The sequence below is a fragment of the Chrysemys picta genome, chromosome 3, assembly GCF_011386835.1.
Source record: "Chrysemys picta bellii isolate R12L10 chromosome 3, ASM1138683v2, whole genome shotgun sequence".
Classification (NCBI taxonomy): Eukaryota; Metazoa; Chordata; order Testudines; family Emydidae; genus Chrysemys; species Chrysemys picta.
The window spans coordinates 18,587,626-18,612,425 of NC_088793.1; the positions used below are offsets into that span (position 1 = coordinate 18,587,626).

General features: G+C 44.4%; 1 protein-coding gene across 3 annotated transcripts in view; it reads left to right on the forward strand.

Moving 5' to 3' along the window:
• The window catches only part of MEP1A (meprin A subunit alpha), a 29,448-nt gene extending 4,929 nt beyond the window's left edge, over positions 1-24,519 (forward strand). For all 3 annotated transcript variants that reach the window (XM_065587556.1, XM_065587557.1, XM_008163086.3), the window contains 8 exons: positions 6,589-6,764; positions 12,795-13,016; positions 14,087-14,236; positions 16,854-17,069; positions 19,156-19,629; positions 20,773-20,946; positions 23,357-23,561; positions 24,148-24,519. In XM_065587556.1, coding sequence (XP_065443628.1) covers positions 6,589-6,764; positions 12,795-13,016; positions 14,087-14,236; positions 16,854-17,069; positions 19,156-19,629; positions 20,773-20,946; positions 23,357-23,561; positions 24,148-24,295 — 1,765 coding nt within the window. In that variant the 3' untranslated portion in view covers positions 24,296-24,519. The remainder of the gene's footprint in view (positions 1-6,588; positions 6,765-12,794; positions 13,017-14,086; positions 14,237-16,853; positions 17,070-19,155; positions 19,630-20,772; positions 20,947-23,356; positions 23,562-24,147) is intronic.
• The last annotated feature ends 281 nt before the right edge of the window (positions 24,520-24,800 follow it).

Here is a 24,800-nt window from a genome sequence, read left to right on the forward strand (position 1 = left end):
TGAAAGGTCTCAATTCTGCCTTCTTCCTGTTCTACTCCTCTCATGGTACTGCTCTGCTACCTACCCCAATAAAGGAGAACTAATAACTTAAAATGCCTGTTCAAAAATGTTAAGTAACACTTAACTTTCAAACACCTGAACAGCAAATGTAACTTTTCTTGTCTGCATAGTAAACACTGGCATTTTTATCTGTTTCAATAATCAAAGTGGTGCTTTCTGTGCCTTCTTGGTTGCAAAGATTTGAACTGCTTCCTGAAGTTCCACAGTCTGGGCCAGCTCATGCTCTATTGAGATGGTTGCAAGGCCGACCAGCCTCTCCTGTGTCATTGTGGAGTGTAGATGTGTTTTTATTAACTTCAGCTTGGAGAAGCTGCGTTCTCCACTGGCAACTGTTACAGGAAGCGTTAGAAGTATACACAGAGCAACAAAAGCATTTGGAAAGAGAGTGGTCATCTTATTTGTGCACATATATTCCAGAACAGCCTCTGGAGTTGATCCTGCTGAAATGTATCTTGAAAGGGCTTTCAGTTCATCACCTAAATCACTCGCATCAATATCGCACATGTTATCATGTGTCAACTCTGTCTCTAGTGCCCTGCATTGCTGGTATAGGTCTTCTTCAGGTATAGTGAGGAGTTTTGAAATATCATACAGTATCCCAAATATACTGCTGTGTTCCTTGAGCTGCAAGAAATGTTCTTCAACTGACTGTATTGCACCATCTAGCACCTGGTTAAATAATTCAACTTTAAATTGTTTGGGGTCTCTTGTGGGATTATCCCGTGCCTCGTAATCAAAATGTCCTCTTCTTCAGTGATTCTTGTATTCTTGAATGGGTGGGAAAATAGCTTCAGTGTGAAGTTCCTCTGACAACTTCTGTGCACTCTTCAGAATGTTTTGAAATCCCTCATCTGACCAGTAAGACTGTAGGTATGACTTTGCTTTGTCCAGTTGTTCCATTGCTCCAGATATATCAAGGTCAACACCTTGGAGTCTCTTGCTTACAACATTTATTTCAACCAGTATGTCATGCCACAACACTAAGCCACACAGAAATTTGAAGTTATGTATGTTTCTGGTGATTCCATTTCCCTCTGCCACTGTTCTCCCACAAACAGTTCCTGTCATAGCATTATCCTCTATAATGGCAACTATGGCATCATCTATCTTCCCAATTTGGTGTTTGATAGGCTTTATCACCTCCACTCGACTTTTCCATCGTGTGGCACTAAGTGGTTTCAGTGTCAGAGAGGATGTTCCCAGATGTTGCTTCAAAATTTGCTATCGATGAGTTGATGCAGAGAAAAATATAGATGCTTTGAAGTACATTAAAAAATTTAGCAGCTTCACTAGAAGCTGATGCTGCATCACTGACCACCAAGTTGAATGAATGAGAACTGCATGGGACTAAAAAAGCTCAAGAGTTTAACTCTCGGATCCGTGTCTGCACTCCTCTGTTCTTTCCTCTCATGTTGGCACCATTATCGTAGCCCTGACCTCTCATGTCAGCTATTGCAATTCCCGTTTCTTCCAGCTTTTTAAGAAGCACATTTGTCATACCAGCTCCTGTAGTATCATCAATGTCAATACATTCTCGAAAATGCTCTCTGACAATCACCATTGCAGGGACATTTTCACTAGGTTCTGTTGTTGTTACAAAATGCACCATTAAAGACATTTGTTCCGTATGGCTGATGTCAGGTGTGCAGTCCAGAATAACAGAGTAATATCTTGCTGACTTCAGATCTGCCACAATCTTCTGTTTGACTTTTGTTGCCGGTAACTGTGTGATCTCATTTTGAATTGTTTTTCCAAGGTAGTGGTGTGTGTACATTTCTTGGATGGTGATTCTTCTTAGATGCTCCTGGAGTACAGCATCAAACTCAGCCATCAGCTCCACAATTTTAAGCAAGTTTCCATTGTTTGGCACATACAGCTGATCGGAAGTGCCATGCAGTGCTAGGTTTTGGGTAGCAAGCATTCTCACAATGGCAATGAGCCTTTTCAGAACATTTTGCCAGAAAAGAGACTCTGATGCAATCTTCTCTTGATGCTGATCATCTATGGTGGCCTTTAACCTTAGTCTCATCTCAAGCTCTTTCCACCTATGGAATGCTCTCTGGTGATTTGCTGCCTTCTCATGGCATGCCAGATTTCGAGCCAGATTTTTCCAGTCCTTTGTTCCTGTAGAACCTAATGTGGCTGGAACATTAGACTGGAAGAGTTTTCAACAAAAACAGTATGCAGCATTCTGGGTTTTTGAGTACATAAGCCATGGCCTCTCCACTTTGTCACCATTGGGGATTTCATGTCAGTAATGTGTTGGATGGAAACTTCTATTTTTATTGTCTTTGGGGAACATGAAATTTTTCACTTGCTGTGGCCCGTGCAGTACAAGGAAGTCCCTCGGGCTACTGCTCAAGTCCACAGTCCTGGATCATCTAGACTTAAGGAACTAAACTCAGCAGCAGCTGTTTCTTGCGCCTCCTCCACACTCTTCTCTGATCTACACTTTTCTTCAGGAATGTGCATGGTTACAGCCATTTGAGATGGAGATATGGATGCTGCAGTAGCTGCCAGGTCACCTGCACTCTGACTAACTGGAAGATCAGGCATCTCTTCACCACTCACATCCTCATTGGGGCCTGAAGGCTCACTGGGAACATTTGTGTCTATGTATCTCAGGAGAGCTCCTTCCTGCTTAGATAGAAAAGCTTCCTTTGCTTTCTTTCTTTTTCTGAATGCTGCCCCAGAGGGGCATTTTCTTCTTTCACTCATGACTGCTGTTCTGTCCAGCTATAGTGGCTCTCAACACTCAGTTGAAGGGGACAAATAAGCAGGCTGGTAGCAGGGCCTGAGTGAGGGAAGATATAAGCATCTTAAGGGCCTAACTGGCTCCTACTACTTCAGTTGACTGCCTGTTCTCCTCAAGTGGGTTCAGGGAAGCAGCAGGAAACAGGAAGCTCCCTGAGAAGCAGGTGTTAATCAGTCCAGGCTCCTGGGGGTGCTAGAGAGGTACATAAGAGGCTCCTCCTCCTCCTCTCTCTCCCTGCAGCTCCTGCTGCTTTCTGTTATTCCCTCTCACCTTTTCACTTGCCTGCCTGTTACGTCTCTTCCTCCGGCACAGCACTCCACCATCTCTGTGCATGTAGAGCAGAGAGAATACATATGCACCAGCAGCAGCCACAATTTTCTACACTCTGGGTCCTAGTGGCACTCCCCGCCCCCCACAGTCTGGCACCTGAGGCAGCTGTCTCAGTTCGCCTCATGGTAAGGCCAGCCCTGGTGTTCTTAAACTTTCAACTGCTAGAAGCACCTGGCATTGGCCACTACCAGAAGACAGGACACTGGGCTAGATGGGCCATTGGTCTAACCTAGTATGGCCATTCTTATGTTTTTAACTCTTGTTGACCTAAGACATTGGTAATGAGCTTGTCTAACGGGGAGTATGTCATATACTGGCCTAATGCCTGTGCTAATGTCTCTGTTTGTCTTCTGAGCAGGGACTGCCTTCTTTCTTTGTGTTGGTCAACACTGAGCACATTCTTAGCACCTTAATAAATAATAAATAATAACATTGGCTACTTAAATATCCAAAATGATTTTGAAAATACATAATGTAATTAGATAGTCCTTAAATACAGACCTGCAAACTCTTCTTAAGCGACAGCAACAGAATTATTAAAGGTACTCATGACCTATGAGGAAAGATTGAAAAAATTAGGTTTGTTTAGTCTAGAGGGGAGAATCCTAGAATATCAGGGTTGGAAGGGACCTCAGGAGGTCATCTAGTCCAATCCCCTGCTCAAAGCAGGACCAATCCCCAACTAAATCATCTCAGCCAGGGCTTTGTCAAGCCTGACCTTAAAACCTCTAAGGAAGGAGATTCCACCACCTCCCTAGGTAACCCATTCCAGTGCTTCACCACCCTCCTAGTGAAAAAGATTTTCCTGCTATCCAACCTAAACCTCCCACACTGCAACTTGAGATCATTACTCCTTGTTCTGTCATCTGCCAACACTGAGAACAGTCTAGGTTCATCCTCTTTGGAACCCCCTTTCAGGTAGTTGAAAGCAGCTATCAAATCCCTCCTCATTCTTCTCTTTTACAGACTAAATAATCCCAGTTCCCTCAGCCTCTCCTCATAAGTCATGTGCTCCAGCCCCCTAATCATTTTTGTTGCCCTCTACTGGACTCTTTCCAATTTTTCCACACCCTTCTTGTAGTGTGGGGCCCCAAACTGGACACAATACTCCAGATGAGGCCTCACCAATGCCAAATAGAGGGGAATGATCACATCCCTCGATCTGCTGGAAATGCTCCTACTCATACAGCTGAAAATGTGGTTAGCCTTCTTGGCAACAAGGGCACACTGTTGACTCATATCCAGCTTCTCATCCACTGTAACCCCTAGGTCCTTTTCTGCAGAACTGCTACCTATCCACTCGGTCCCTAGCCTGTAGCAGTGCATGGGATTCTTCCGTCCTAACTGCAGGACACTGCACTTTTCCTTGGTGAACCTCATCAGATTTCTTTTGGCCCAATCCTCTAATTTGTCTAGGTCCCTCTCCCCGACCCTCCAGCGTATCTACCACTCCTCCCAGTTTAATGTCATCTGCAAACTTGCTGAGGGTGCAATCCACGCCATCCTCCAGATCATTAATGAAGATATTGAACAAAACCGGCCCCAGGACCGACCCTTGGGGCACTCTGCTTGATACCAGCTGCCAACTAGACATGGAGCCATTGATCACTACCCGTTGAGCTTGATGATCTAGCCAGCTTTCTATCCACCTTATAGTCCATTCATCCAATCCATACTACTTTAACTTGCTGGCAAGAATACTGTGGGAGACCGTATCAAAAACTTTGCTAAAGTCAAGGAATAACACGTCCACTGCTTTCCCCTTATCCACAGAGCCAGTTATCTCCTCATAGAAGGCAATTAGGTTAGTCAGGCATGTCTTGCCCTTGGTGAATCCATGCTGACTGTTCCAGATCACTTTCCTCTCCTCGAGGTGCTTCAGAATTGATTCCTTGAGGACCTGCTCCATGATTTTTCCAGGGACTGAGGTGAGGCTCGCTGGCCTTTAGTTCCCCGGAACTTCCTCCTTCCCTTTTTTAAATATGGGCACTACATTAGCCTTTTTTTCCAGTCATCTGGGACCTCCCCCGATCGCCATGAGTTTTCAAAGATAATGGCCAATGGCTCTGCAATCAGGGGCAGCAGTTTGTATAATTTTTGGTGGTGCCCAGAATGGGGTCCAAGTCCTGCCCCGCCCCCACATACCTGCCTTGTAAGCCAATATAGATTTTTTAAAATAATGTAAAAATGTGAGAGCTCTGGGGTGGGGCTGGGGATGAGGGGTTTGTAGTAGGGGAGGGGTTCAGGCAGAGGGTTGGGGTGCGAGGCTGAAGGCTGTGAGGTTGGGCCTGGGGATGAGAGGTTCACGGTGCAGGAGGGGGCTCAGGGCTGGGGCAGAGGGTTAGGGTGAGGGGTGGGGTAAGGGCTCTGGCTGGGGCTGCAGGTTCTGGGGTGGGGCAGGGCCGGGGAGGAGGACTCCAGGCTGCAGGCAGACTGCCTCTGGCTGGGGCCAGAGAGGACTTCCCGCAGTCCTCTCCCCTACTGGCAGCACACTCACCTCACACCGCTGTCACTGCATGTGCTCCTAGAGCCCCTCTCAGGTCCAGGAAGCCCCTTCGCCTCCTCTGTGGTGGGTGTGGGGGCTGCCATCACATGTGCGCCTCTTCCCCTGCTGCTGCTCATCACTGCAGCCTCACTGGGGGTGGAGGATGGGGCTGCCCCTTGCCCAGCGTGGGGCAGGAATGGTGACTGCAGGCAGAGGTGTCCCCTGTGCTGGTGGAGGGTCCCGTCGGAAAAGGGATGGGTCTGTCCGTCCATGCTGGAAGGGCAGGGTAAACCTGGGTCAACCTGTCCTGGCACTAGTGGTGGGGGACGCTAGGACCCTGCGGCGGCAGTTGATGCTGGGAGTCGGCAGACCACAGCCAGGTGCTGCAGGGGACAGCTGCCCTCTGCTCAGGGCACAGGCAGGGACCAGGGCAGCAGGCCAAAGGGAGGAGGACCTGGCCCCGAAAGTTGGTGAAGCCGGGCCCCTGTGCCCTGAATATTGCTGGAGCACGGGCACCATGGGCACCTATAACTCACCGCCCCTGTCTGCACTCACATCTGCCAACTCCTTTAGCACCCTTGGATGCAGAATTCTGCAGCGGAACATGATAACAGTTTTAAAGTACATAAAAGGTTGTTACAAGGAGGAGGGTGAAAATTATTCTTCTTAACCTCTGAGGATAGGACAAGAAGCAATGGGATTAAATTGTAGAAAGGGTAGTTTAGGTTGGACATTATGAAAAACTTCCTAATTGTCACAGTAGTTAAGCGCTGGAACAAATACCTAGGCAGGTTATGGAATCTTTGTCATTGGAAGTTTTTAAGAACAGGTTAGACAAACACCTAGTTTTACTTAGTCCTACCTTGAGTGCAGGGGACTGGACTAGATGACCTCTTGAGGTGCCTTCCAGTCCTACACTTCTATGGTTATATGACTGTGCAATCTCTCTCTTTCTCAGGTGCTGGTCCATGGTGGGTGATCGACAGACTGGACAAAACCTTTCCATTGGGGAGCGGTGTGACCATAAAGCTATTGTAGAACACGAGCTCTTACATGCAATGGGATTTTATCATGAACAGTCAAGGACAGACCGGGATGATTACGTGAACATCTGGTGGGATGAAATTCTTCCAGGTCAGCTTTAAATGCCAATACAGATTTTGGGAAATACAGAGACAAAGTATTTTATTTTTCTCACTAATACACTAGATTTTAAAGCCTCCTGACATGGAATTTTAGAGCCAGATGAGAGTCAAGGGTGCAGCATTGGGCATCTCTAAAAGTTGATACTTGTGCACGTTTAGATGTAGTAGATAGTTTGACATCATTTTATCTCAGCTCTACCTTTTTCCCTGAGGATAACACAGATCAGAGAGGCAGCATTGCCTAGTGAATGGGACTGGCCTAGATGTCAGGAGCCCATAAGCAAGTCTCTTCACCTCTATTTTCCCTCTCCCTATTTCTCTGTATTCTCTTTTTGAATTAGAAGCTCTTTGGGGCCGGGGCAGTGTTTTACTATGGAGTTATACAGTACTTAGCACATTGTGGTCAGGGGCAGCTCCAGGCACCAGCGCAGCAAACGCGTGCCTGGGGCGGCAAGCCGCGGGAGGCGGTGCGCTGGTCACCGTGAGGGCAGCAGTCAGGTAGCCTTCGGCGGCATGCCTGCGGGAGGTCCGCCGGTCCCGCGGCTTCGGTGGCAATTCGGCGGCGGGTACGCCAAAGGCGTGGGCCCAGCAGATCACCCGCAGAAACACCGCCGAATCTGCATGACCAGCGGATCGCCCGCAGGCGTGCCCCCGAAGGCCGCCTGACTGCCATGCTTGGTGTGGCAAAAAACATAAAGCCGCCCCTGATTGTGGTCCTAGTGCTAGACGTTAATGTGATATTAATAATAAGAAAAGGAAAATGCATACATAAAAGTAGAAGAATGGAAGAATTGAGGTCCAACAATAACCTGTCCCATCTGACCATGTAACAAATGTCCCCTCCATTGGCATCCTTATTGCTAGTCTCAGCACCAAGACCATGAGCCACTCTTTTACTCTTAGAGGTGGTTCTTTTTGCTCAGTGTTGAGGTACGTTGATGGGACTGTATAGGGAAGCTTGCAGCATTGCTGCATGGTATATGTGATAAACGGTGATTTCAATCTCCATGGCTATCCACCCACCACCTTTCACAAGCACTAAATAAATGCAAGACAAACAGAAAGAAAATGGACCAGAATAATTCAGTTATCTAATTAACTGATGGTAAAAATACTCTTTTCTGTCCTCCAAGCCAAATAGCTGCCATTTTGTGCCGAACGGGTAACAGTAGTGTATGCATGCTCACTCAGCTCTGCCCCAACATGTGTCTGACCCGGGTGGTGGCAGAAAGGTCTCTAAAAGCGAGAGAGGAGTTGAACATCCATGCCCATTCCTTCCTTAACATCTGTGTTGGGACTGCCAACATGACTGAGACGGCCAACTGTTGATGGGGGGCTTTACACACCATGTTTTTCATCACTAAACTGAACTAAGAACAACTCGCCTCACTTAGGTCACCAAACAGTCATCAGATGGCAGTAATTTTCAGTTGCTTTTAACTTGGGCTGGATTTGAACCAGCAGTATAATATAATAATAATATTATTAAATATAGGGCCTACATGCCTCAGCTGAGTTTGGGGTTCCACTGTGCTAGACGCTGAATAAACACATAGTAAGAAACTGTCTCTGATCCTTACAATAGACAAGACAGACCAGAGAGTAGAATTATCCCCATTTTTCAGATGTGTTGAAAGGCTCCACAACCCATTACCAATAGAATCATAGAAAGGTAGGGCTAGAAGGGACCTCGAGAAATCCTTTAATGCAGTCCCCTGTACTGAGGCAGGACCAAGTCCTAGACCATCCCTGGCAGGTGTTTGTTCAACCTGTTCTTAAACACTACCAATGATGGGAATTCCGCAGCCTCCTTTGGAGGCCTATTCCAGAACTTTAATATCCTTATACACCTCTACCCCGATATAACGCGACCCAATATAATACAAATTTGGATATAACACGGTAAAGCAGTGCTCTGGGGGGGCGGGGCTGCGCACTCCGGCGGATCAAAGCAAGTTCAATATAACGCAGTTTCACCTAAAATGCAGTAAGATTTTTTGGCTCCCGAGGACAGCGTTATATTGAGGTAGAGGTGTAATTAGAAAGTTTTTCCTAATATCTAACCTAAATGTTTCTTGGTGCAGATTAAGCCCATTGCTTCTTGTCCTACCTTTAGTGAACACGGAGAACAACTGATCACCGTCCTTTTTATAACAGCCCTTAATAGATTTGAAGACTGTTACTAGGTTCGCACCTTAGTCTTCTTTTCTCAAGAGTAAACATGCCCAGTTCTTTTAATCTTTCCTCATAGGTCAGGTTTTCTAAACCTTTTATCATTTTTGTTGCTCTCCTCTGGACTTTTCCAATTTATCCACATGTTTCTTAAAGAGTGGCACTCAGAATTGAACACTACTCTGCCTGAGGCCTCACCAGGGCCTCATAGAGCAGGACAATTACTTCCCTTGTCTTACATATGACGCTCCTGTTAATACACCCCAGAATGATATTAGCCTTTTTGGCAACTGCATTACACTGACTCACATTCATAGAATCATAGAGGATTAGGGCTGGAAGAGACCTCAGGAGGTCATCTAGTCTAACCCCCTGCTCAAAGCAATTTGTGATCCACTATAACCCCCAACAGTACTGACATCTAGCCACCATTTTGTGCATGTGCATAACAATAACCTTGAATTTTCCTTCCTAAGTATAGTACTTTGCACTTATCTTTACTGAATTTCATCTTGTTGAGTTCAGACCAATTCTCTAATTTGTCAAGGTCATTTTGAATTCTAATCCTGTCCTTCAAAGTGTGTGCAACCCCTCCCATTTTGGTGTCAGCAACAAATTTTATAAACATACTCTCCACTCCATTATCCAAGTCATTAAGGAAAATATTGATTAGTACAGGACCGAAGACTGAATCCTGTGGGACCCCACTAGATATGCCCTCCCACTCTGACAGCACACCAGGGATAGCTACTCTTTGACTATGGTCTTCAACTGGTTGTGTGCCCATTTTATGCTGATTTAATCTAGACCACATTTCCCTATTTTGCTTATGAGACTGTCATGTGGGATTATGTCAAAAATCTTACTAAAATCAAGAGATGTCATATCTACTGCTTCCCCCCATCCACTAGGCCAGTAACCCTGTGACAGAAGGAAATTAGGTTGGTTTGGCATGATTTATTTTTGAAAAATCCATGCTGGCTATTTCTTATAATCCTGTTCTTCTCCAGGCGCTTACAAATTTATTGATTGATAATTTGTTCCAGTATCTTGCCAGGTATCGAAGTTAGGCTGACTAGTCTATAATTTCCTGCGTCCTCTTTGTTCCCCTTTTTAAAGACAAATGCTATGTTCGCCCTTCGCCAGTCCTCTGGAACCTCACCTGTCCTTCATGAGCTCTTGAAGATAATTGCTAATGGTTCTGAGATTGCTTCAGCTAGTTCCTTAAGTACCTTAGGATGAGTTTCATCAGTCCCTGCTTACTTGAATACATCTAATTTATCTGAATAGTCTTTAACCTGTTCTTTCCCTAATTTGGCTTGCATTCCTTCCCTCTTGTTGGCAATATTAATTGTGTTGATTATCTGATCACCGTTAACTTTTTTAGTGAAGACTGAAGCAAAATAGGCATTAAACACATCCGCCTTCTTAATCCCTGGAGCCACCCAGTCATCAGTTTTCTTTATTCTTTTCATATGATCAATAACACCCCTCTCTGCCTTCACCCAACCCAAATATGACACACATAATAAAACGGTAATTGACTGGGAGCATTATAACATTCTCCTGCCTAATGCAAAAAAGGAAAAAATATAGCAAGTGCATGTTAGCGTAAATTTACTGCAGGTACGATGTTCTGCAGGTGTCATTACAAGCTATAGATCCCACTTCCCACTGAGATAAATCCTGCAGGCCTTACTGTCTTCACTACCGGCCGGATCTGCGGGCAGCGATGGATCCAGCGGGGATCGATTTATCGCATCTAGTCTAGACGTGATAAATCGATCCCCGAGCACTCTCCCGTCGACTCCTGTACTCCAGCTCAGCGAGAGGCATAGGCAGAGTCGACAGGGGAGCGGCAGCAGTCGACTCACCGTAATGAAGACACCGCTTCACGTAGCTGAAGTTGTGTAACTTAGATCGATTCCTCCCCTCCCCCCCAGTGTAGACCAGGCCTTAGGGGAGTTGAGAGACTGCAACTCCAGCTGGGCACTGCATGGAGGATACAGTGGAAGGTTCCACACATGCCCTCCTCATATCTTGCATCTGCATAAAGACTGGATCATCTCTGGCTCTGAATCACTGGCAATAGGTGTCAGCAAAGGTTGGATTTGTACAACCTGCCAGCTGCATCTTTTATTGGCCGCTAGTGCCGTGGTCTTCTTAGAACAGATCTTCATCTAGAAGTTATAACTGATCTTCTGCATGGACCACCTTCCTCCGAGCTGTAAAAAGCTAGAGTGCTACACTGGGAGGAGTGACATCCTTTCTGATAACGAATCCAGTCAAAGTCTCAATTCAAATCTCTAAATGGAAATAAACATTAACTTTCAGACAATCCTCAGCGCCGAATCCCAGACCGTTGTGTTGAGCATGTAGCTGCTTACCCCAATAAGCTACACTGGGAAATAGTACAACTGAAGCTATTTAGTAGTAATGGTTCATTCAGTGCAGCCACAGGCTATTTCTAATTGAGGAGAATAAGAATTTTAATAGCAGTGAGAAGCAGCCAAAACATTCACGGTATAATTTGAAATGTTAATTTTTTTCTCTCTCTTTCTCTCAAACTCTGCAAGCTTGAAATTGGTCCCTTCTGTGATTTATTTGCACTAAATAGGGGTTATTTTCATTGAAAAAATAGGTCTTTCCTTTTTTTTATAGCAACATTGTTTTCAGGAAAACAATGGAAATGTTACAATTTCATGTGCTTCTGCAGCCAAATTACCGTTTTAGTGTCATAGGGATGTGAAAATGGATAAAATTGCAGCAAATATTATAATATGTAGTGTGGCAAAACTGCATTTTCATTCAGCTCTAAATGGAAGTTGTCTTTTGTCCGGCAGGCCAGCGGGGGCTGGGAGCACTCTACACAATAAGGATGCATGTTGCATGCATCCCCCTACTGAGGAGAAGTACCACTGGTTGTTCTACAGTGAAACAAATACCCAGGCAAATATTTGCATCAGTAATTAAAGGCTCCAGAATGAGGCATGCTCATCATTCCTTAGGGCTTAATCCTGCAAGGTGCTGAGCACCCTCGTCCCAGTTCTTGCAAAACACTTAAGTTTGGACTTAACTTGTAAGCGTATGAGTAGTCCCACTGAGGCCAATAGATTCACTCACATGAGTAAATTTGAGCAATTACATGCATGCTTGGCTGGATTGGAGCCAGAGAGTTTCACACTTTGCAGGATCGAGGCCATAGCTAGAAGAAGACGAACTGTAATGTGAGGCATAAAGGAGGCAGAGAAGGGAAGCAAATGAGACTGAAATGAGGAGATGCCTGAGGACCTTCAGAAAAGGAAAAGACATTCAGAAACACTTTTTCAAAATGTGGTCTTATATATACGTGCATCATTTCTGAGCACTGTTACTAGTGCATGCAGACACATGTGCACAAGTTCAGACTCTGCTCTCATTGAATTAATTTACATAAGTGTGAGTTAGGGCAAAAGTTGGCTCTTACGCTCTATTTATAGGTGCAAGTTGAGTGACAGTCGCACAAATATATTTCATGCATGGAAATTCCATCATTTGCCTTCACAAGTGATAGCACTCAAAAGCTGCGTCTGGCAGTTATTTAAATGTGCACAAGCAGAAGGCACATGAAATGAAAATTGGGATCTAAAATAAGAGGACTTTGTTGTCAAAATTGCTTCATAAACCAAGAATGTAAGATTCTAATTCTAACCATCTGGTACTTGTCTTTGAATCCACCATGTTGATTCCATTCTGCATTAATATGTTGTAACTTTTGAGCTTTAGTATGTCCATCCCAGGGACATTTTTGCCTTGGGAAAGATTCTGACCATTTTAAGAATGACTCACTCATTTGTTCTTTCACCAGGCCAATCTCACAACTTTGTGAAGTACAATGCCACATTCATCTCCGACCTGAACACCCCCTACGACTATGAATCCGTAATGCATTATGAGCCGTTCTCATTTAACAAAAACGAGAGTGCCCCAACAATCACTGCGAAGATACCAGCATTTAATGACATTATTGGGCAGCGCTTGGATTTCAGCTCCGTTGACTTAGAAAGACTCAATCGCATGTACAACTGCAGTAAGTCCACACTGAGCCATTGTCAAGTGTGCCGCATTTTTGGACTTTAACAGGATTTCTTTGCTCCCCCTTAATTTTTATGTCTAAATAAATAAATAAAAAGACGAGAGATCCAAACCGGGAGGAACTATAGAAAACTTGTCCTCAGTTTACCTTACTGCAGTGCTAATGGGGCTGAGTGATGTGTGGAGCAGGTTATTTCCCCCATCCCAATCCCTCTCTAGGTCTCTGCTAACCATTACTGCTTTTGAAGCAGTCCAGTAAGTGAATGAAAGACTTACCCTCATCCAATTCTATGCTTCCTTCCATGCTGTGCTTTATTCAGGGATCCCCCTCAATGAATTAACCTTCTCCTCCTTCAGATCCTTGCTTGAGGGTCACCTTGGTTGTGACAGCTCCAAGAAATCAGCCAATTGTCAGGTTGTGCATCAGTCAGGGATAGCTGATTTTATTTGCTACCTTCAGGAACCAAGTTGTGTAATAGCTCCCTAAGGAATCATTTGGAATACTCAGGGAGGGTAAAGGTTGGGGGGAGGGATAGCTCAGTGGTTTGAGCATTGGCCTGCTAAACCCAGGGTTGTGAGTTCAATCCTTGAGGGGGCCACTTGGGAATGTGGGGCAAAATCAGTACTTGGTCCTGCTAGTGAAGGCAGGGGGCTGGACTCAATGACCTTTCAAGGTCCCTTCCAGTTCTAGGAGATAGGATATCTCCATTATTATTAATTGGGGGGAGGGATAGCTCAGTGGTTTGAGCATTGGCCTGCTAAACCCAGGGTTGTGAGTTCAATCCTTGAGGGGGCCACTTAGGGATCTGGGGTAAAAATCTGGGAATTGGTCCTGCTTTGAGCAGGGGGTTGGACTAGATGACCTCCTGAGGTCCCTTCCAACCCTGATATTCTATGATTCTATGATTCTCTATGTGCCATATGATGTGTTGCATAGAAACGTATCCATCAGGAAAAGCATACAGAAGGGAAAAACAATTTGAACAGCATTATCCCAGTCTTCCTTAAAACACATTTTATTTACTAGAGGCTTCTTTGGATTTAACTATATGCATGTTCTTTCAGCTTCAACTCACACCCTTTTGGACCAGTGTGCTTTTGAGTTTGCCAATATCTGTGGCATGGTTCAGGGCACCGGAGATGACGCAGACTGGGTCCATAAGAAGAGCAGCCTCGCAGGACAAGAAGACCACACGCTCCTCGGACGCTGCAAAGGTAAAATAAAAAATAAATATGTACCTGAGTAAAAGTTAGGGACCCCAAAGGTCACTTTGTTCATGCCTTAGCGAGGGTGACAGCTGTGTTTTACCTTCGGAGAGAAGCTAACATTGCAGCCAACACTTGGAAAATCTTGGCAGCTGATCAAACTGAAAAGTACTTCAAAGCCAGGAAAAGAACAACTATCTTTGAGGATACCGTTCTAAAGAAGGCTTGTTTGTTATGACTCTAGTCACGCTAACACCCTTTTCCCTTTTCACAGCACCTTGGCAATGTGCTTTCTTTTGATAATGAGGAACAAAGGTGCTGATATTACCAGTGCCAAATCAGAACCTTTTTGCAACATACACTATATTCTCCAGACCAGCTCAGCAATTTAGAAGAGGACAAAGAACATGTATTATGTACTAGAGGCATAATAAATATATGCTGATGCTGGAATGAATGTGACCTACCGTACCTGCCTCAGTTTGATTAACAATGATTTTAGCACAACATAAGAGTGAAGAGTTGCACACAAATCTCTGGTAACTGTTACATTTGAAACATAAATGAAGTGTGAGGTGTGTTGGGGCTGGAACAGTCTTAGATCAATATTTGATTTTTTAAAGAATCAAACAACAATGATTTTTAAGGTCCTTCTATTCAAGTGTTTAAGGATAATTTGACACAAAATCCCCAGTTTTCTGTTTTTCAAACTAGTAGAATCACAAAAATGCAAGGTCAGTCCCTAGTATGAGCCAGTGACAGAGCCCGGCAGTGTCAGTCCAGGAAGCATTTGCTCACAAATTAAAGTAAAGAGAAATTCTCAAAGGCTTGTTTGACAACCAAGGGCCTGATTTTCCACTACTTAGTCAGGCAGAACTCCCTCAGACTTCAGGAAAATATGACTTCAGTGGGAATTTTGCCTAAAGAAGTGCAGGTATAATGACCCTAACCATGAGCCACTATCATTTGAGCTTAAGGAGCAATTCCATTTGCTGGCAGTGGTGGTACATTCTTATCCCCTTATGTGGACCAGCCACTAAAGTGAAGAAGACACCGAGACTCTCACTCTCTCAGGAATGGTTACACAGGATCAGGTACAATTTTAACTAGGAATGGGAAATGATACTTGGAAGCAATCCAAGGGTCACCAGTAAAACATCCTGCAGGCTTTCTTTGAATTCTTCCCCTCCTGTGACAATCAAAGTCCAGACACCCCCAGGAGAGAACAGGGGGTCTGAACCCCAATGGATAAGCAATTGAATCTACGGGCTCTACACAATGTTACAGAGTAGAACTGTAGATTAAGTATGGTCTTTCATGAAAACATGTAATGTCCCAAACTTGTTGGTCATTAGGAGATCAGTGAGGAGTCCGGTGGCACCTTCAAGACTAACAGATTTATTTGGGCATAAGCTTTCATGGGTAAAAAAAACTCACTTCTTCAGATGGTTATGGTTATGAATGTATGTGTGGAGATATGTGTAGAACATTGTACTTGTAATAAAGGTGCAACCGCTGTGTCACCTCCCACCAGGCAGGCAGGGAGGGCACCTCCCAGGCTAGCTGTTTACATGAAACAAACTCCAAGCACCTGGCATTGTGCAACCCAGGGAAAGACGATGGTTGGTGGACTAAGGCAGGAAGGTGTTTCCCCACTCTCTGTAACCATGAATTCCTATAGCCTGAAAGAAAGTGGGGGGGTTGCAGTTTTTTCCCTGAGTTAAAAGGGAAGGAGTTTGAAGTGCAGGCTATTCAGAAACTGAGGGCCAGCATCTAAGCAAGGTGCTGTTTCTTAAACACTGGATCCCCTCTAGGACAGAGGGCATGCTGGGAAACTGTTCAGTGGCAGTAGGTAACTTGTGTTAGAGAAGGGGATATAGCTAATATTGATGTGTAAAGTCTGAGGTTGCATCTGTATGGTTAATTTCTGTGTAACTCGTATGTGTTTGCTTTTCCTTTTGATTTCACCTTTGAATCTGTGATTTTTCTATTAAATACACTTTCTTTGTTTAATTTTACCCTAAGCAGTTATCTGTTGACGGGGGGGCAGGTTGCACTCCTTCTGGGATGACGATCCCAAAGGGAAAAGTCCAAGTGTCTGGTAGTTAAGGACTCAGGAGATGGATATGGGGAGACTCGGGAGCAGAAGGGCTATTGGGGTCACCCTACAAGGAGTAATTAGGTGGGTGGAAGCCCTTTCTGCTTGAAGGCTGGCTGCTGGTGTCGGAGCTCAGAGCTACAGCAGCATAGCATTAAGGCACCCAAAGTTACAAGGCAGGCAGTGTGTGTGATCCCCAAAATGTCACCCCCATTTTTTATTTCACAGTTGTAACTAAAGGGACTTTGGCTGTGTGACGGTACAGTCTAGTGGCTAGGGTCAAGCCCCGGGATATTATTCTTGGGTCTTCTATGTAGCCTCTCTGTGCTTCAGTTTCCTCGTTGGTGACATGGGGATATGAGATAATACCTAAAAAGATAGTGGTGTTGTGAGGCTTAAGAAAAGCACCACTAACTAGACATGCAGCTGTTTCTTCTGCACTGCACATACATTTATGCCACCACAAGTCATATGCAGCAGGCAGAAAGATTAAGAAGAGGCAATAACTGATGCCCACTTTCTCTGTAGATGCTGGTTCTTTCATGTACTTCAACACTAGCTCTGGCCAGGCAGACGATATGGCTCTCCTAGAATCCCGGATCCTTTACCCAAAGAGAACTCAGCAGTGTCTCCAGTTCTTCTATAAGATCTCCGGAAGCCCCTCGGACAAGCTTGTCATCTGGGTTAGAAAGGACAATGGCACCGGGACTGTTAACACACTGGTTAAAGTCAAAACCTTTCAAGGTATTTTTGAAAATATTAGACGACTACAAAAAATTGTATGGGTGGGGGATGGGAGGACATCCTAGTGTGTTCAGAAGTGAGACAAACTGGTTCAGAAACACAAGCGTTTTCCCAAACCAATCAGGTCAGCATCTTGCTATCCAGGCAAGCATTCTGGTATCAGAGCACAACATACCTACTACGTGGATGGCTGTTTACAAGCCCTGGATGGTGAAATTCGGATGGTCCCAAACAATATAGGTCACCATTTTAATGCTTTGGGTAAGAGCAAATCAGGCCCGTAAAAGATTTACATTTGCACCACGAGGGGTAACTAATCACTGTGCTCATGCAAATAGGAGCAATGATCCCCGGCATTGTTAATGCAAATAAGAGCTTTCATTCCTGATCACTTGCACATGTATTTGCTTCTAGAGCATTTTCCATGCAGAAAATTCATCAACTCCTCATTGCTTGCCAGTGGAACGCGGTTCCAATGAGTCACTGAACTTAAAGTGGCACCATCTAATACAAGTGCTTTGACATCAAACTTTAAACTTGTGTCTGAACAGAGAACACTTTGAGCATCCTGGGGTCACCCTGGGATAATAGGGAAGGGCGAAGGGGTAGCCAACAAATGGTCTCAATATGCACCACACAAAGTCAAGGACTTAGGAGGCCAGATTCTGTTACTATGTCAGTCATACTAAATAACACCTGACTTCAAGAGCTATCCCACTGATTTCAATGCACCTGACATGTAGAAATCAATTGGACTTCTCAAGGAGTCATGTGCTATTCAGTGTGAGAAAAGGTATCCGAATCCGGCTCTCCTACAACAGAAAGGGCAACATTCAGCCCCTGTGTCACTCGAACGACTGCCATCGAGTCACCTCAGGGAACGAAGGATCTGACCCTGGTGGTTTATTTTGAGATTACTTTAGACCAAGTTAAAAAAATGCAAAACCAAACACTGATGAGAGTTGCCACTTTTGTGGGTTTGCTCAACAGCACAAACTCAGCTACCGTGAAATGGCTCTGTTGTGGTGGCAAAACCCAGGGAGTTTTGGGGACCTATGAATATCTTGCAGGTGGGATTTTCAGGATGAAGGATTGTACCTTAGCAAAATCAGGGTGATATTGGGACAGCTGGTGCCAGACTCCCAGAGCCTCTTGTTTGTCTCGTTGACCTCGTATATCTTGTCTTTTAAAGTGTAAGCTCTTTGGGTTAGAGACTGCCATTTACTAAATATTTGTACTGCACCTAGCACAATGGGCCTCTGGCCTAACTGGCCTCTGGTGATACTGAAATATAAATGTATAATAGTAATAATAACAACCTGAGATCTCCACCCTTCAGGGTTATGGGGAAATCCACATGTCTTAGTATGCGGTTTAAATAAGTGGTTGGATAACAATAAATGTGCTACTAAAGACTTGTCTACACTACAAAATTAAGTTGACTTAAGTCAATGTACAGACACCACGTAATTCACGTCCATACTTACTCCTTCTGTTGGTGGTGTGTGTCCCCACCAGGAGCATCCACTGACTGAAGTGGGGCATTGTGGGACACTGAGAGCTGGAATCTGGAGCCCTGCCTGGGGTAACAGCTGCCCCCTTCTCCCCCCCCCCCACATCACCTTGGCACTGACAGCCCGAGCTGTCAGCTGGATGCCGGACTCACAGACGGCCCTCCCCCACCCCAGTGCTGAGAGCCCTAGCTGTCAGGCAGATGCCGGGCTCACAGGTGGGGGCCCCACTGCCCTGGTGCTGACAACCCGAGCTGTCAGCCAGGGACCAGGTGAGCCACGTGCCTGGCTGACAGCTCAGGCTGTCACACCAGGGTGGGAGTGGAGGTAGCTAACAATTTGGGCGGTCAGTGATGGGGTGAGGCCCTAACTACATTGACATAAGTGCTATGCCTCTTGTGGAGGTGGAGTTATGATGTTGCCATAGTGGGCTACTTACTTCAGTGGAAGCAGCATTCTAGTATAGACACTGACATCAACGTAAGCCACCTTGTGCCGACCTAACTCTGTAATGTAGACCAAGCCTATGGTATATCGTTATTAATTGTGTCTCTGGTTCTCGTTTCTTCCCGTAGGAGATAGCGACCACAATTGGAAAATTGCCCATGTAACCCTCAATGTTCAAGAGAAGTTCAGATACGTCTTCCAAGGACTCAGAGGCAGTCACAGCAGCTCATCTGGTGGAATTTTTATTGATGATGTCACCCTAACTGAGACACCGTGCCCCAGTGCTGTATGGCTCATTCGGAACTTCACTTACATTCTCCAGACTTCTGTTTCAGGCTCTGTGATGCGTAGTCCCCGGTTTTATAGCTCTGAGGGCTATGGTTATGGTATAACTTTGTATCCTCGTGGCACATCTAATTCCTACTTTTCAGATTACGCCCGCATTTCTTTTCACTTGTGCAGTGGAGAGAATGATGATGTTCTGCAATGGCCTGCTGAGAACAGACGAGCTATTATAACGGTGCTAGACCAGCACCCTGACATCAGGAACAGGATGTCCTCGAGCAGGAGCTTCACAACAGACAAGAGCCAAGTTTTGCCGGGTAAGTGGCTTCTGCATGAAAATGACTGAAGCAGCATGCACAAGGGAAAGGGAGTGTGAGCCAGTGGAGAGGGCATGGGACTTGGAGTCAGGAGGCCTAGTTTCCATTCCCAGCTCTTCTATTACTTTGTTGGGTGACCTTGGGCAAGTCCCTTCCATTTTCTGGGCCTCAGGCTCCTTATCTGTAAAATGGGAATAGTGCTACAAGCTCACCTGGGATAAAAATGTGCTCTAGAAGTGTTAGGTGTTTATTAATAATTATTATTTATTATCAGAGGGGCGAATGAGCCCAGAGATATGAGTTTGACTCTAAATATATAAAGTTCTTCCAAACCAGGTCAAGACCCAGAATTTTGCCTGTGTTCTTAGAATGGGTTCAGGGAGGTCAGAACACTTCCAAGCCAGTGATGATCTGATGAGTGGTGTGTCACAATGTGACATTGCAACACCACAAGAGCATCACCTTCCCGTGATGCACTGACCAACTGAATGTGCAGATTTTGCAGTTTGGCGAACTTGAATAGAGACAGCTTGGTTGCATTTAGATTGTCATCCAAAGCAGTTTATTTAATAATAAATAATAAAGTAGTTGGAAATCTGTGGGAGTTCTAAGTTATCATCATCCAGAGCATATCCAGTAATCCCTCCCCCATCCATATCTCTGTCTTCATCTATTGCTTCTTGCCTTACACTTAGATTATACATTCTTTGGGGAAGAGGCAGTTTTTCGGTTCTGTGTTTGTACAGCACCCAGCACAGTGGGGTCCTGGTCCATGACTAGAACTCCTATGTGATATTGTAATGCAAATTAATAATAATAAGAAAAAAGAGTTCGATGTCAAAGTAAAACCCCAACAGCTGAGTCCCTATCTCACCATACCTTTCTCAGTATGATCTTTTCTATATTAATGTTTTTAATAACAAAGATTTTTCACAGAACAATAATGATGGATAAAATCCAGAACCTCTAAACTCTCACACAGGTATTCAAAATCTGAATCTGACTTTGTGGCATGACTTCACCACTAGTTTACTAATGCAGAAAAAGTCCTTGTAATGATTTAACATCTATTGCTGAATAACATTTGGTTCTAGGCTTTTTGCTGATTAAAACCAAGTCATGCATAATCATATTATTTTGCAGATAAAAATGATACTTCAATGTGGGATAAACCATCTGTTGTTGGAACATTCGACCCTTCATGCAACTGTAACAGAAGCTTAGACTGGGGGTGGAGTAATTTCATCTCTCACAAACAGCTGAGACAGAGGAATTTCCTGAAAAACGATGACCTCATTATTTTTGCAGAATTTAAAGGTGCAGAATCTTTTTTCTTTCTCTTCATAGAAGATTGGGGTTGGAAGAGACCTCAGGAGGTCATCTAGTCCAACCCCCTGCTCAAAGCAGGACCAATCCCCAACTAAATCAAACTGAACAGGCTCTTCTTTCAATGTCAGTTCAGATGGGTATTCCAATAATGATTGTCATCAATCTCTGAGCCTCTTCTATTTTGCTGGGCCAGATTTTTAAAGGTGTTTAGGCACCTAAAAGATGCAGGTAGGCACCTTGTGTGATTTTTTCAAGCGCTCCTAGGTGTCTAACGCCCATTGATTTCAATAAGAGTAAGGCATGTAGGCATTTTGAAAATCCCAGTGGGTGCTTATCTGCATCTTTAGGTGCCTAGATACCTTTAAAAATACGGCCAGCTGTGTCTATTTGGAAAAAGATGTCTGGAATTGAGCACAGTATTCCAAGTAAGGATGTATCATTGATTGACGTAATGAGCTAGTATATTTTCAATAATCACCCCGCTCCTAATTTCCGTCTTATGTCTTGATTGCTTAATTTTGGCTTGGGTGTCCATTTTTGGAAGGATCTCTCTTTGATTGAATAGCCTCTTGAACCTTGCCATTTAATCTTCTGGGATAACATTTTCAGGAGAGCTTAAGTGATTTAGGAGTCTAAATTTCATTTTCAAAAGATCCAAAGTTCCATTGACTTTAAATGGAAAGGAAATCAAAATCCTCAGAAGACTAAATCGTTGACTTTCAATGGGACTTAGGCTCCTAGGCCCCAGATCCTCAAAGGTATTTAGGCACCTAATGCCTACTGATTTCTGTGGGAGGTGGGTCCCTAAATGCCTTTGAGGATCTGCGTCTAAGAGTTCAAATTTTCTTGAAAATGGGACTTAAACGCCTATGTTGCTTGGACCCTTGAAAATTTCACCTTCAATCTTCTTTTACGTGCCTGCATGCTTCCTTTCCTGTTTAGGGGTATGCATTCCTTCTGGGACACTCTGCGCAGGTTGCTTGAATAGCCTCCATCCTGAGTCTATGGATTTTAATTTCCATTCTTTTGTCTTGGGCAGGGGTACTCAAACTGGGGGTCGGGACCCTTCAGGGGGTCGTGAGGTTATTACATGGGGGGTCGTGAGCTGTCAGCCTCCATCACAAACCCTGCTTTGCTTCCAGCATTTATAATGGTGTTAAATATATTTAAAGGTGTTTTTAATTTATAAAGGGGGTCACACTCAGAGGCTTGCTATGTGAAAGGGATCACCAGTACAAAAGTTTGAGAACCACTGGTCTTGGGGGTCAGCTAATTTCTTGACCCATCTCCAGTGTATTACTAAGAGCTTGTCTACACTTGAACACTACAGCAGCGCAGCTACAATGCTGCTTGTGGACCGCTGCAGTGTTTTAAGTGTAGATGCACCCTAAGATGAGACTAGCCTGTCCTCTGTTCTCGTCCATGCTCTTTCCAAGAAGCAGTCATTTAATGTGTTGAGAAATTGCCACTCTAAACCTTGTTCCATCAGGACATTTAATTTGTTTATACCCAGCTAACTGAAATCACCACTGATTACTGTTTTATTAGAATAGGTTACTTCTTTGACCTCCCTCAGCACTGTGCACTCAATTATAACCTTTCCCTGATCTGGAAGCTGGTAGAACAACCCTGTTAATATCTTTCTATTGTTATTACCTGAGACTTGTATCCATACGGATTTGATGTTTGTCACTCCACCATGTTTCAGCAAAGCCCTTTATATTCTAATTCACCTATTTCTGCTTTAAGATCTTCCTTTAAAGAGTGCCTCCAAACTTCATCAACTTTCTGTGCCAGCAGTCTGGTTCCACTTTGGTTCCAGGTTTGGCACCTGTCCCTTTTGCATAGCCTGAAAATTCCCCAGTGCCTAATAAAATGAAACTCCTCCTGCTTATGCCATCTTGGCATCCATGTATTAGAACCCTGAAGTTTCCCCTTTTAGCTAGCCCTGTGTGAGGACATTGCAAGGCTTCTATGGTAGCTTTCTCTGAATTGAAGTCATTTGCCAAGTAATCTCAATTATTGGTGAAGTGATTCCTATGAGTGTTAGTGGTGGATTCAGACTGCAAAATGTGGATCTGGATTTCAAACATCCCAGGCTCTAAGGTTTGAGTTTGGTCCATTCTATATATATATACACACATATACACATTATATATATATTATATAATGTGCATATGTGTATATATATATATATATATGTGTGTGTGTGTATAGCAGGGGCATGTTCTCCTCTTTTTATACATGCAGAGCTTCCTCCAATACCAGTGAGAGCTCCCTATGTGGAGCAAGGAGAGATAATATGCCATTGTTGAGATCCTTTGGGATGAAAAGTGCAATGTATAATAATGTCAGTCGCTATTAACCGCTGTCTCTCTCTTTATTTCCTTTTTAAAAGATCTAACCTATCTCAAAAAGACTGAAGTCCCTATTAAACCGGCCCAATCCATCACCAAAGGCCTCATTCTTGAAAGGCAGAGGAGATCAGCCCTGAACACTGGCCCCCTTGAAGACTGGCCATCCTACATGAGAGACCCGTGTGACCCAAATCCTTGCCAAAATGATGGAGTCTGTGTGAATGTGAAAGGGAAAGCAAGCTGCAGGTACCACGGGCCCCTTTTTTGCCAGCCGCCGCTTTCTCATGCACTAGCTGATGCATCTAATAAACATTCAGCTCAGGAGAAGATAAGACTCTCAGATCACCACTACAGACATTAATATCAAATCCTCCACATTGTCAGGCACAGTGATAGGAACACGGTACTCCTTTGCTCAGCCTTTGGGAATTCTCTTACTAGCAGTCCTCAGGGCAGTGCAGAAACTGCTCCCTCTGTGGGTGCTCCCAGGGGATGTCAATTACCCTAAAGGAAGTGGGGATGATGTGGGAGACTTGGCCCAAACCCCTCTATTGGGAACTGCCCCATGCAACCCAGCCAGCTTGTGGGGGGGAAAGCCTCCTTGAGCTCCCTCTCCTTCTCAGCTCTGGGATGGGATGGCTCCCCATTGGATCCTGTTCAGGGTTGTGTCTAGATAGAACATCCTCTCTCAAACCAAACAGTCCTCAATCTACAACAGACAGGTCCCTTAGTTCTTTCTGGAGTTCTGAATGTAGATGGATAATCTTGCAATGGTCCTGCAGGGCAGGAAAATACCCACCAAGGCTTTACATTTGTTGCCTTTTATTCCCAGGTGTCCTTCAGGCAACACCTTCTTCTATACAGGTGAGAGATGCCAGGCGGCACTGGTCCATGGGAATCTCCTTGGAATGATGGTTGGTGGAGCTGCCGGAACAATAGTATTAATTATCATAATTGTTTCCATGCTAACTAGAAGATAAATGCTTCAGCATGATGATTTTCCTGGAGCTTGGGAGCATCTGGTTTTTAATGAAAACAGATGCAGGAATAAAATATGTAGAAACTCTCAAGATATGGATATAGAAAATGTTCTACTAAAATTTCAGTGACAACGCTTTTGCTCTGCAGGGCATAGCATTTAAAGAGCGCTCACCTAGAACTTCTGTTTTAATAAAAGTTTATAACATGAGAACAACCTAGAGAATCTTTTCTGCGTGTCCTTTTATCAGATTGTTGTTTATTCTAAGACAAGCAGGAATGAGGAGATCCCATGCATTTGATCTAACCAGTGAAAAATAGCCAGTGTTCAAACTCAGATAAAGTAACTGGTAGAACTTTTTAAATGATTGAGAGAAATTCCCTTATGGAAAAAGCCCATAGAATTCAACAGGAACAGACCCAATGGGCTTCTTTAGAAATATAATAAACCTCTATAGCAATTACTCTAAAAACCTATTGGTCCAAATACTCAGCTGGTGTAGCTTG